A 13,252-nucleotide genomic window follows, 5' to 3' on the forward strand; every position below is an offset into this window, starting at 1 on the left:
CTTTAGTACTGGAGAAAAAATCGAACTCTAAAATTTCATTTAAAAAATATTTACACTTCAGGATTTGTTCTATTTAATTCCAAAAAACATTTCACTTTCATACATATTGGTGATGCTATATTCCAAATGTTCAATACCTAAATGACATGAGTATCTTTTTCATTTCTTTAATAAGACTAATAAACATATTAGTGAAATTTTTAATGTGGAATTGTGGAAAAGTATCTTACGTTTAGCTTTTTTTTTTTTTTTTTTTGACATTTTATGGTATGGCTCACACTATTCTGTGTGCCTTTTTCCATAATTACTTTGTCTTGAAATGATGGTATTTTGTCTTATTGAAAATACCATTGCTTCATTATTTTTATATTTTCAAGTCCTATTTCAAAATCCAAATTAGTGTTGGAGTTAACTATACATTTCTTGGCAACCTAAATATTAGTCTACTGGCTATAATTATTCCATTTAGTTTTTTGAAATTGGAAAAAATCACAGACATTTGTGAAACAGTCTGAGTGCAAAAACCCTTCTGTGGTTTTATGATTATTTTTCTAGTATTTTTAATTGTTTTTAAAGAGACTCACTTTTAAAACATCCTTTTGAAACTTTCAATTCTACGTATGTTAGAAACGACAGCCCTTTTTTTGGACTCAATTATGAGCTTGTGTGATGTTTAGGTATGTGAGTAGAACACAAACAAGTTTGAGAAAACCGAACTCACTGTCAAACATACTGTTTATCTACTGGGAGTAGGAGTGTGTGGACATTTTAGCCATTTGCTGATTATGGGATGGTAGTATTTTGCAAAGAAACAGAATTAGTTATTCTAGCAAGTCAATCAGATAGAAATCATTTGAAGAGCACACCTTTAATGATCAGGATTTCTTTAAGGCTGTATTTTATGCATTAATTAATTTATTATTTATCTTCAACTCATCATCTCTGAATGATTTCTAAAATAGCTTATTCTATATAGAGTAGAATCATTCATATATATATATATATATATATATATATATATATATATATGTCGTTGTTTTACTAAGACTCTTAATTTTCTCACCCAGAGTAAACTGGTTAATTTTATTTGTGAAGATGCTGGGCTATGGAGCCAGCACACAGTATATTTAATCTCAACACTGACATTATAGTAGCTAAGTAATCTTTGGCTAGGTACTTAGCATCTCAGAATGTAAAATGACTGTCCAAGTGCTTCCTATTACCTCTGGACATAGGATTATTGATTATTGTTGTTTTTCCCATAATTTTCTGAACTTGTTTTCATTGTGAATGTACCGTATTTGTAACTAGAAAGAAGCTATATAATGTTTAAAAATCTCAGTAGGGTGAGAAGAGAGGATATATCTCACAGTCTGTTTTTTAAGGATTAAATATGTTTTCTATGTCACGTTCAACTTGGTTAGTCCTCAGTCTTAAAAAAAAACAAAAAGAAATCGCTTTGTATCATATTTAAACTTTAATCTTCAATGAGTAGATTTCATTTTCATTGCAGTTTTATTGGGAAATGTGCTAGTTCTAAAATACCAGATTTTAACCTGGTCGTCTTCATTGAAAAAATAAGTTGGAAATAAAAAAGAAAAAAATAGGTTGGGATATATACATCCTCAAGATTTCACATTTTCACCTCATTTTCATGATACTTTATATATTCACATTTTTCCCACATTATTTTCTTGTACTTTATATATTATAATGGATAACTTTCTCCTTCCTGGAGTGTACTCCTACCCCTACTATTATTTAATTCCTGAGGGGATAATTAATATGCTTAGAAAGTGATAAACCAAATTGTGGCCCTATATGCTTTAGGAAATTGTGTAAGAAAAGGAAGGGGGGGCAGAAATCAACCCTAGGTCCAGAGTAATGGAATGAAAGAAGTAAATGGTTATATTAGGACATTCAACAAGAAGGGTCGAGACATTTAAAGGATTTTAACTTTGAGTCTACAAAGCACCTTTTCTTTCCTAAGAGTTGCATCAGTTTGTTTGTTTATTTCAGTTTTGTTTTGTTTTAGGATATTTAGAATTCTTATTTGTAACCATTCTCTAATTTGACTTGTTAAGACTTACTGTTGCATAAAATAAAAACACTGTTGATTTTGCCTTTAAAAAAATTAGAGATAGACTGTACAATTATTCTTTAGTATTAAATCAAGATATTTACTGTACTATCAGAAAGATCTCCCTAATTTCTCAAAGGTAGATATTGTATCTTATCCACAATACAATAAGCAGATTCTTGTGTGGAGCAGTAAGGTAAATAAATATGTATTAAATGACTTGCATTTTATTGTAGTGCCCGTGACAATATCAATATTTATTTATTCCGTAACCAAGTGGAATAGTCATTGCAATATAAAGCTAGAAAAATGTTTCTATAAATCTGTTTGCTTTTTCTCTAGACAATAAGTTAATTTTTAAGTAGTTTTTTTTTTAACAGAGAGCTTCTTTTGTCCTTCTTTTGTTAATATTAAGTAATTAACATGAAACGATGAACGCTATCTGCCAACACTTGCAAATTATGCCCATTAACCTCATTTTATCCCTTAAGAGGAAATTCTACATCTAAGAGAAATAATAAGGCACAGTTGACAAAATGAGTGATAAACAGCTTAGATTAAAGCCTTCACTCTGTTCCTAAACTCATCATTAGGAAGGACTTGGTTGGAAAGTTTATTTATTGCTCTATATAATTTTTTCTAATTATAAAATCAGAAGTAGTGATGAATGAGTAGAATAACATCATCATTTTATCAGATGGTATTGTGACTCCGTAAAAATGATCATCGTATTATAACGAAATTACGCTGAGTGTTTTAACACCAAGGAATTGCTTTTGTCCTTATTTGTCCTTTTCTGAATACACCATTTAGGCTTGTACTCTTCCAGCAAGTAAAGCTCACAAAATAGAACTTTGCTTTGTCTTTTTAAAATATGTAATAAACTGAAGCAAATAAAATGTCAAATCCAGGAGTGATCAAACTTAGTTCTGTTTTTAGAGCATAAAAATGGAACTGCCTTCCCATTGTCCAGCGGTCTGCCAGGTTTCTGTAGAAGCCAATGCAAATTACAAATATCTCTCTCTTCAGCCAAAACATGTCCTTTCTTCTGAGTTCACTCATGTTGACCTCTCGAGTCTTCCCTCCATGACAGATTCCATCTCCCCCAGTTTGCTTTTGTTTGCACCTGGATTCTTTGCACAGATCAGTGTTTAGAGGGCCTGAAAACAGCCTTTCTTCAGAATTTACCTACGTCCATATAATAAAGAGGCATAAGGAAGAAAGAACTGATGACTTTTAATCAGTTAGTAGCCAATATATGCATATTTTAAAAGTTTGTCTTTAGGGATCCCTGGATAGCGCATCGGTTTGGTGCCTGCCTTTGGCCCAGGGCGCGATCCTGGAGACCCGGGATCGAGTCCCACGTCGGGCTCCCGGTGCATGGAGCCTGCTTCTCCCTCTGCCTGTGTCTCTGCCTCTCTCTGTGTGACTATCATAAATAAATAAAAAATTTTTAAAAAAAGTTTGTCTTTATAGAACTAATAAATATTTTTCATATTTTTCACTATTTTTCATATATTTTATTTCATTAGATCCTCGCCACTGCCTTACAAATAGATTGGGCAAATGTTATTATCTTCCTCTACTCCGTCAAAATCAACAGCTAGACTCTCAGCTAAATCTTAGGATCCCAAACCCAGCAATTCTTGTAAAGCTCCTTTTAAGGATGTAAATGCCCCTTTTAAGGAATTTACTTCAGTGTTTCCACTAGATGCCTTTTAGGCCCTGGAGTACCTCTAGCTAAAGAAACTAATTTAGGTTTTCTAATTTATTTAATCATCACCACATGATGCTGATTTAATGAGGTTGCAATTTCATGTCAAATGATCTATTTAAAAAATCCATCATACATGGCCAGAATATTTTTTATTTAGACTCAACTTGATCATTTGCTGTGTAAAATTGAGCCAGTGAGTGTCTACCATATACTCTTGTCATTGGTATTTAACTGCATTAACTCGTTAAGTATATTTGCAAAACGTCTTCATTTTTAACTCTGTGGTAATAGTGATCTAATTCTTTATTTGTTATAACAGCTAAATATTATCTTCCTGGTGATCACATTATGCAAAATGGTGAAGCACTCAAACACTTTGAAACCAGATTCTAGCAGGTTGGAAAACATTAAGTAAGTATTTAGTTTTTTAATTTTAGTGCTCGACAAACTAAGTGAAAGATATTCTCCACAGAGAATACATGAATGCCGTCTATCAACTGTAGAAATTATTCAGAATGAAGTTTTACTGATCAAGGTTGAGTCTCACTGTTAACCGTGTCACAAACATCGGTCAAAAATTAGATAATGATTTCTGTCTTGACCTAGAGCCAAGAAATTGTTTCAGTGGCTTTGTGGAAATTCCATATCCCTGTAGCAATTTCATTTGAATTTAAAATGCAGTTCAAAATGATGTTGGTGTTTGCATGGCTGATATGATTATATTAAGTTTGTTTTGTTAAATGACTTTTCTGATTTAAGGATGCTGAGCAGTTTCTACTTCTAATCCTGTTTTCCTAAGATAATTTACTCGATTACTGTTGTTAACTTGGAGATTATCCGTTGTTTTCATGATAATTAAAAAAAATGTTTACTTTTTTTCAATATTGAATAAAAACTACAAAATCCTACCAATGGAAAAGGCTATCTAATTAAAAAAATTGATAGCTGTTGATGAATTAAGTCATTTGTGGAAGCATTTTCAGAGTTATCTTCTAGATATGAGTTAATTTAAAAATTTGAGGAGGTATTATTCAAGTTGGTTATAATGAGATTGTGAAAAAAGAATATTTTTAATGTAAAAAATGGCAGATCTATAGTAAGGGTAATTAAAAAAAAATTAGATGTTTTAGATAGGTCAGTGCCAGCTTCATTGCATGTTGCATGGTAAGAGAGAGAGCTAATCTTTAGCATCTCTCTCTTTTCTTCCTTTTCCTCTTTCTGTCTTCTCATCCACACCAGTAATTACCGTGTTTGTGATGGCTACTATAATACGGACTTGCCTGGGTAAGATAGACCCTACATTAACAAACTTATGATGGCATGATTTATATTTTTTACGAATCCGTCAATATCATGAATTGCCCTTAATTTTTATAATTATTTTGGAATATCTAATTTGCTGTGGTATTTTTAAACTATAATATGCCTTTATTTTTTAATTGCTTGCCTCTGCATTTTGACTTTCTTAATTTTGACTAATTTATAAAATATATAAATGCTTTCTTATTACTTTCTATTTTGATTCTGTCTAATAATTTTGTTTCTCTTTTCTGCTTATAATGCTTTCTAGCTATGAAGATAATAAGCCATTTATCAAGTAAGATCATTAGTTAGACATGGAATGCACTGACTTTAAATCCTTTCCATTCCGTCCTATTTTCTATAGTTCTTTTCTCCTTAAGCTATTCATGATGAAATCTCTCCCAAAATTATTTTATTTTGAAGTTGTTCTCATATTTTTGTCCCATTTCAGCGAGGCTTCTTCATGCTTTAGTTAACAAACCTTAGGTTCACCTAAGATTAGTTTATTAGACTCTGCAGTTTAGGTATTAAGTGATTATCTGCCATTTAACCTTTCTGTATGTGTCACATTATTCAGTGTCATGAGCACACCACAGGAATAAAAAGATAGGAGTAAACTAATTAAGGACTCCTTGATTTCTTTTACTAAAAAAGCACATAAAAGACAATAAAGTCATGGGGGATGTTCTTCATCTTGTATTTTAATATAGTTTCAATACCTTGTTAGTGCTGGAATAAGAAAAGATCATACCTGCTGTTGCTGTTTTCACTGGAGGCTGCAGTACTAAATGCTATTGTTCTTTCTTTAATCGATGAAAGGTTAAAGCCAAAATGCTGTTGAATTTGAATGTGAACATAGAGAAAGTCAACTGCTACTACTGATATGTTAATATTTAAGTGTGATGATATATGTTGTTCTCTCATTGAACTTGTTAATAAAATTCACTTTATTTTTTCAGGTCTTGGGTACTTGGCGCTTTTGCTCTTCTGTGTCTTCTTGGCCTAACCTGGTCATTTGGGTTGCTTTTTATTAATGAGGAGACTATTGTGATGGCATATCTCTTCACCATCTTTAATGCTTTCCAGGGAGTGTTCATTTTCATCTTTCACTGTGCCCTCCAAAAGAAAGTAAGTGAAGACCCTTAGAGGCTCCAGTTGCCTGTTCTTTGCTTTGGTTTGAAAATCATAGATGAAATAGAGAAGATTTTTTACACTTTTACAACTGGCATAATACTAAATAGAATCACTTTTAGTCATAAATTAATTGTCACGCATGTCTGGAAATTCAGGCTTCACATGTAAAATAAGTCAATATTAATCATCTTTTTTGGATCTCACTTTGGGGATGTTATAAGCTAGACACTTATGTTGAGATTTCTTCTTTGCTAGTAGGGTCTATAAACATGCTTTGTGCAAAGGGTATACAAGATAAAGAAAAGGTTAAATAATCTCGTTCTTTGCTCGATGAAGGGAATGCAGTGGCCCAAAACGAAATCGAACATCAGGATAAATGACCTTGATTTTAAAAGCACCAGACACACACAAAATTAATATTAATGTTACCTTTTGAGTAGTTGCGAAAGATCTAAAACCCAGTAATTTAATGCCTCACATCTTATTATTTTGTCCTGATTTTATGTTAAGTGGAGTCAGCAAAAATGATTCAAAAATTAAAGTTAAGGATGAAAAACTTGCAAGAAGATGTAAGCCTAAGAGAATAGCTTAGCCGCTTTTTAACTAGGTATCATCCTTTCTCTCTCTGCATATCTAATATAGTCTTTTTATTCTGTTATTACTAGTTGGTCACTAAATTGAACAGAGAAATAGAATTTTGAAAGTGAAAACTATTATGTTTTCAGTCCTGACAAGATGATAGTGTTGTTACTTCCATCAGTTGTTGAGTAAGCTATAATTTTGAGATAATGACAGTGGAATGTGCAATACTGACAGATAATGTACATTCACAGCAATATAGGCATTAGGCAAAATCAACATTGGAGGGTATTATTTGGATAAAATACCATTTTGATTGCCATTGTCTTAGTCATACAGCATTTCAGAGCAGTTAATAGCCATTAAATGTACAAGAAATTTTTTTTGTGAGGTATCAGGTGTTATTTAATAACACTGAACTTTAATTTTCTAAACATTACACAGGTATAACCTTTAATTACTTTGGTTTTTTACTATTTCTTACATAAATGAGCATTTTGTATGCATGTATGGGATCACATATCATAATTTCTTCCAAATGTGTTTGACATAAATCATAAATTACTTCCTCATGGAGGTAGGTGTATTAATCGAACAAAGAGATTTTGCTGTGCTTTTTGAATTTACAGTAGTTATGTTTTTACGCATTGTGTTGGACTTCCTTTTAAACATGTCTTGGATATGTCCTGTTGGGTACTGCCAGGATGAATGTTAAGAATATGATATAAAATGATTGAGTTAAAATCACGCTTACTACTGCTTGAGTGAGCATATTTAGGCAAAGAAAATGCTTTGGAAGTTCAAGCCCATTTCTTATTTGTTCTAATAGGTGTAGATAAATAAGGCTAAGAGGATGAAAATGCAAGTGCACTTGGATTTATAAGGTCGTCTAGTAATTCTGTAATTTTTCAAGGAGTAAGTGTCAAAGTCATGGTCCCTGCAGGCAGATACTGATCATGGGACTGTGAGGGGGGAAAAGTCTTTGAGTGTTCCTGGCAACCTCCTAGAAAGTAATTTCTTACATGCAACTTCTCCTCCTTGTCTGTTCTAATTTCAGTCTGGCTCTAAGCCAGAGCAGAACTTGTTCATATGCCAGTAGAGCTGCCCAGAATCCAGCCCTCTTCCCCACTCCTCCCAATTCTGCACTACCTTTCTAGGTGGGGCCCTATTCTATAGCAGTTGTTTGGACTTCACTTTTTAAAGTTTATACTTTCTTTTAGGCCTAACAGCTTTTCCTATCTATTCGTATATCCAAGCTTCAGGGGAAAAGGGAAATTACATGGGTAACTCATTAATGTGAATGGAAATTGCATAAATAGTTCCCTTGTGTGCTAATGAAGTGAATAGGCATCTTAGACGCTCTACATTAAATGTTAAAGCTAGACACATCAGAAAATGAAGAAAACATTCCATCCTAATTAATAGCATATGTATCAAAGTACTTTTTTTTTTTCTCTATTCGTGTGCCAAAGTAGTCCTGTCATTATAAAGAGGTTACCCGCAAAACTATGCAATCCAGTAAAAGAAGTTTATGTATTGACCTACCGAAGAGGACATGAAGCGTATAAAATTTAAATGACTGAATTATGAGTGGTTAAATGTAATTAAGCAAGGAAAGTACTAATTTTTTGTCCTATTGGCTTAGTATGAAATATAAAATTGGGGTTGCTAAGTATATGGATAGAATAAGGCTTTAAAGCATTATTATGCATATATTAATAACATTTGTATAATAATAGGGCATAAAGCCTTTCTACATTTTACATCACATTTTGAAGATCCTCACTAGCCGGTCCAGTAGACAGAGATATTTTTCTGATTACTATTTCAGCAGTTTCAATTGAACTTGATTTTAGAAATTCAACTTATTTGCTCCCACAAAAATGTGTTAATGGAACTTCTTCTCAGTTGTCTCCTCCACTGCTCATTTAATTAGAGCGAGAGAGAAGCCAGTATGTTTGTGTTAATCTCTCGGTCTCGTGGTTATTCAATGCAGGTACGAAAAGAATACGGCAAGTGCTTCAGACACTCCTATTGCTGCGGCGGCCTCCCAACCGAGAGCCCCCACAGTTCAGTGAAGGCATCAACCACCAGAACTAGTGCTCGGTATTCCTCTGGCACACAGGTAACAAAGAATTTGACAGCATCTTTAATTAACCTTCTTTATAGAAAGCCTACCGAGACATGTTCTGTTCAGATGCACTAATTGTCTCCTCATTATAATGATCTAGATGGCAAATACTTGCTTTTTTAGTATTTTGGCTTTAATTTCTTAAGTATTTATTCAAGGTGTTTCCTTGGGTGTGAAGATCATTTTTGAGACGTATACTTCTTTAAGAAGCATATATGATCATTGTTTGGATATCCCAAAGTTATATAGCGCAGTACTCATAGTGGGCACTCAGTAAACATTTGTTGAATAATCAGTCATCTCCACTTTTTAAAAAGGCCATTAAAAAATTATTAGTAGTGGAAGATTAAATATCCTTTAGTTCTAGATTTCCTTAGTTTTAGACCAGAATCAACACACATTTCTTTTTTAAAGGTCGCCAGATACTCCTACACAGATTGTTTAGGGTAGATCTTTATGTGTCTTTAATAAGGCGAGCTTGGGGAAACTAACATAACATGTCTTGCTATTTTATATTAATAGAGTCGTATAAGAAGGATGTGGAATGACACTGTGAGAAAACAGTCTGAATCTTCTTTTATCTCAGGTGACATCAATAGCACTTCAACACTTAATCAAGGTCAGTTACTAGGAAAATCTGAGTTTACAATATAAATTTTGTACCTTTTGCCAATTTACAATAATTCTAGAGAAAATACTGATTTTTTTTCCCTCCCAAATGGGTGTATCTCACAAGCTCTTAAACCTGTTGAGTCAACTTTTATACTTCATGAAAGTACATTCGTCTTATTCAGTAATGTAATGCAAAAGTAGAATTTCAAACTCCACATTAACAGAACAAGGCTGGATAAAGTAATTACTAAAAACATACTTTGCCGTAGATTAAACTGTTTTCCTTTAGTGAACACAAACTTCTCTTTTCTGAGACATTTATGAAAGTTTTCTCTTTAAAATATTGATATAGTTAGAATAGAATAACTGCTATTCACATTAAACAGTGCCAGTTCTGTGTTGATAATTCTTATTCGTAAAATTATTTTTTGCACTTCTTCCAGAAGGTAAAAAAAAGTGTCAAAAACACTTACAGTAAATCTTCATAAGCAAATAAATACTTGAGAATCTACAGAGCAGTTTTTTCTATTTGAATTACTATTTTTAATATGTTTATAACTTTGAACTTATATAATCAATGTAATTTTCAACCTAAAATAAGCTGGCAAATAAAATAATGTAGGATAAAGGACACAAGTGCACATATACACACACAATCCTCAGTGCAAGCTTAGTAAATTTGAATTTGAATCATGTTATTGTGTGTGTGTGTGTATATATATATATATATATATATATACACACACACACACACACACATACATATCCTTAAAAAAGGCAATTTATCCAGGTAATTTGTTTTGATGTACTGATTTGTAATATAATAGAACATGTTATATTTTATCACAAATATTAAAGACATTTTTCACTGTTGACATTGTTCTGATGAGATTCTGGTTTAAAATGAAGAAAGGAGTATGTATGGCATCAAAGCCAACTTGAATTTTAAAATATTTTTAGTCAAATTACATTAGCTATGCAAAACATATGTTTGATAAGTATTGAAAGGTTTGTAATTTGTCAATTAGAATGAGTGAAATGTGTGTTTATTCCATTGCTCTGATGTTTTACCTAATTCTGTTAAGATGACTATCAAAAAGGAAATGAATTATTCAGTGATTCATTTTTGAAACCTGGCAATAAGATTACAGAATGAAAATTCTTTACTATATGGAGTTTGTGAATGGTCTAATAATTCATTATACACACAGTCTCTTTCTTCCCCCTCGGCATGTGTGCTCTTGCATTTACTAAGAGAAGCTTTGTGCAGTGTGTCATACTTTTTACTTGTTTGTGAAAGTTGTTTTTCCTCCTGCTTGTATCAAAGTTGGTATTAACACAGATGTTTTCATGAGGGATAATCCCACACCTGTAAATTCTGAAAGTTTGAGATTCCCTCTTCTGGGCCTCAGTGGTTAGGTTTTTAATATTAAGCAGTAACATCTTGAAACATAATGTTGATCTCTGTGCATTTAATTGCCATTTTTGTTTAAAAGTGATTTTGTATAAATTAGTAAATGTCATCCTCAGCAGGTGTTTACTTGGGGGACTTAGAAAGCACCTGTGAATTACTGAAATTTAACTTCCCTCTCCCCTTTCTCCTTCAAATTAGTAGTTCAAATACAGTCAGAAAATTTCAGCAGATTATCCGTTGCCAACCTGTCCACTACCCTTGATGAATACAAAAAGTACTTTACTGCAACTGTAACACAAAAAATAAGAGAACTGATGTATTTTTTTCTGTTTCTTTGCTTTAGGAATGACTGGCAATTACCTACTAACAAACCCTCTTCTTCGACCCCACGGCACTAACAACCCCTATAACACATTGCTCGCTGAAACAGTTGTATGTAATGCCCCTTCAGCTCCTGTATTTAACTCACCAGGTGTGCTTATACTTACGAATAAAACTACCTTTCTTTGCTGCTAAACAGCTCTGATCTTTGCCCTTTTTCTAGAATACTCAAGTTGCCATATACTTATTATTATATCTTTAATTTCTCAATTTAAAGAATTATGGTATTGCCCATGCCAGGCTTCTAAAACTGCACTATATTATAGTAAAAATTCAGTCATGATAGTATTTACCAATAATTATCCATGTTTTTAACACAGGTGGCATAAATCTTAATATATTATTACAGGACTGACATCACATGGTCCGAGAGCCCATCTTCAAGATTTATATCACTTAGAGGTATCCTATCTATGTAATATACTGTTCAGTTTACTCTAAAGCTTGCGGACAGAATTTGCTTCTGGAATGAATTAGCTATTTAATAAAGATAAGTTGGATGCCTAGGTAGAGAAAACTACATCCAGCATTATCAATGTAACCAAACTATAGTATAGTGCAGCTTTATGGTAGTATTGTTTTTTGGGTTTTTTTCTTAAAAAAAAAATAACTTTGAGAGTAAAGTTAATATTAGTCAGTTTATACCTTTAGTTTTTTATTGGGGGAGGGGGAGAGATTGTCACTAACCCATCCTGTATTACTATGTTTTCTAATAGCTTATTTAAAAAAAAAAAAAGCATTTAATATTAACAGAATTTTCAAGATTTCGATAAAAGCTATCACATAATTATCGCTAGCATGTAATATTTATTTGTGGTTGATATTTGCCACTAAATTAAACAAAGAACTTCGTTTCCGTTTTTTTTTTTTCTTCTTAAAATTCTTTTTTAACGTAACTGCGGTTTCTCTTTTCATTCTCTTGTTTTTCTTACTTTCCTTATGCTTTCCTCTAGCAACCTACAGAGAGACAAGTATGGGAGTCAAACTTAACTTTGCCTATCAAATGTAAATTTTTTCAGCATGATTTTTAACCGGCACAATTAAAACATAACTAGCAGTCATGAAGTAGACTCAGCGGGCAAGTGGTTCACAATTTCCAACTAAACTGTTACCAAATTCAAACAGTACATCTATCTGTACTGCCTTTTGTCAGTAATAGAGGTCTGTAGCAAATGCTGTCCATGCTTAAGTATATGCAATGCTGAAATAATTTGCTCTTTAAAGCCTGAGGTGCTGTCAACCAGAATGCTTAATAATTGACTTATCATTTCTGCATTCCCACAGTAATCTTGCTACAGGCTGTGGAAAGTCTTCAAGTGAATTACCTGAACTTGGGCAGAAAAAGTTGCCTCTTCAAAACCAAAGATGTGCTTAAATCTGCAGTATATCATAGAAAACACCTTTTGGATTATCCAGTATAATTTTTTTGTATTTATTAAGCAGTGATTAAAAAGAACGAAAAATGGCAAGATGAAACCTCGATAGAGGAAACAAATGCTAGCTAGCAAGTGATCTATGTGTCACCCGTAACTTAAAAACACCTAATGATTTCTAATGAAAGATGGTGGCACATCCGTGAATTTAGAATGATTGAGAATTATGTCAAGCTAAAGGAAGCCGTACAAATACTGTTGTGACTTCATTTTGTTATATGTGGAGCACGATAAAAAAAAATTGTCAGTTTTTCAAACGTAAGGAGTTGGATCAGAGTTCTGAAAATACCACGAGCCACCATCAGATACACCTCCCCACACACACTTTCTCATTTTCTGCTAATGAGAATTTATTGAACAATTCCTACGTATTTATTGGTCATGAAATCGAGTTTTCTAGGATAATCTGCAGCTTTAAGAGTGGAGTCAGCACTAAAAAGGGAAATTTCCTATTTTTTCCAAGAATGAA

At 32.7% G+C, this 13,252-nt stretch overlaps 1 protein-coding gene across 35 annotated transcripts in view; it reads left to right on the forward strand.

Annotated features, from left to right (window-relative positions):
• The window catches only part of ADGRL2 (adhesion G protein-coupled receptor L2), a 619,854-nt gene that overhangs the window by 603,043 nt on the left and 3,559 nt on the right, over positions 1-13,252 (forward strand). For 8 of the 35 annotated variants that reach the window (XM_072834218.1, XM_072834197.1, XM_072834213.1 and 5 more), the window contains 7 exons: positions 4,117-4,208; positions 5,037-5,081; positions 6,059-6,227; positions 8,809-8,937; positions 9,466-9,562; positions 11,313-11,441; positions 12,304-12,321. In XM_072834218.1, the coding sequence (XP_072690319.1) occupies positions 4,117-4,208; positions 5,037-5,081; positions 6,059-6,227; positions 8,809-8,937; positions 9,466-9,562; positions 11,313-11,441; positions 12,304-12,321 (679 nt within the window). Of the gene's footprint in view, positions 1-4,116; positions 4,209-5,036; positions 5,082-6,058; positions 6,228-8,808; positions 8,938-9,465; positions 9,563-11,312; positions 11,442-11,670; positions 11,753-12,303; positions 12,356-13,252 lie in introns of all 35 variants that reach the window. The other 27 variants (XM_072834228.1, XM_072834214.1, XM_072834216.1 and 24 more) reach the window with 11 other exon arrangements.

This window comes from Canis lupus, chromosome 8 (assembly GCF_048164855.1).
Source record: "Canis lupus baileyi chromosome 8, mCanLup2.hap1, whole genome shotgun sequence".
NCBI classification, from domain to species: domain Eukaryota; kingdom Metazoa; phylum Chordata; class Mammalia; order Carnivora; family Canidae; genus Canis; species Canis lupus.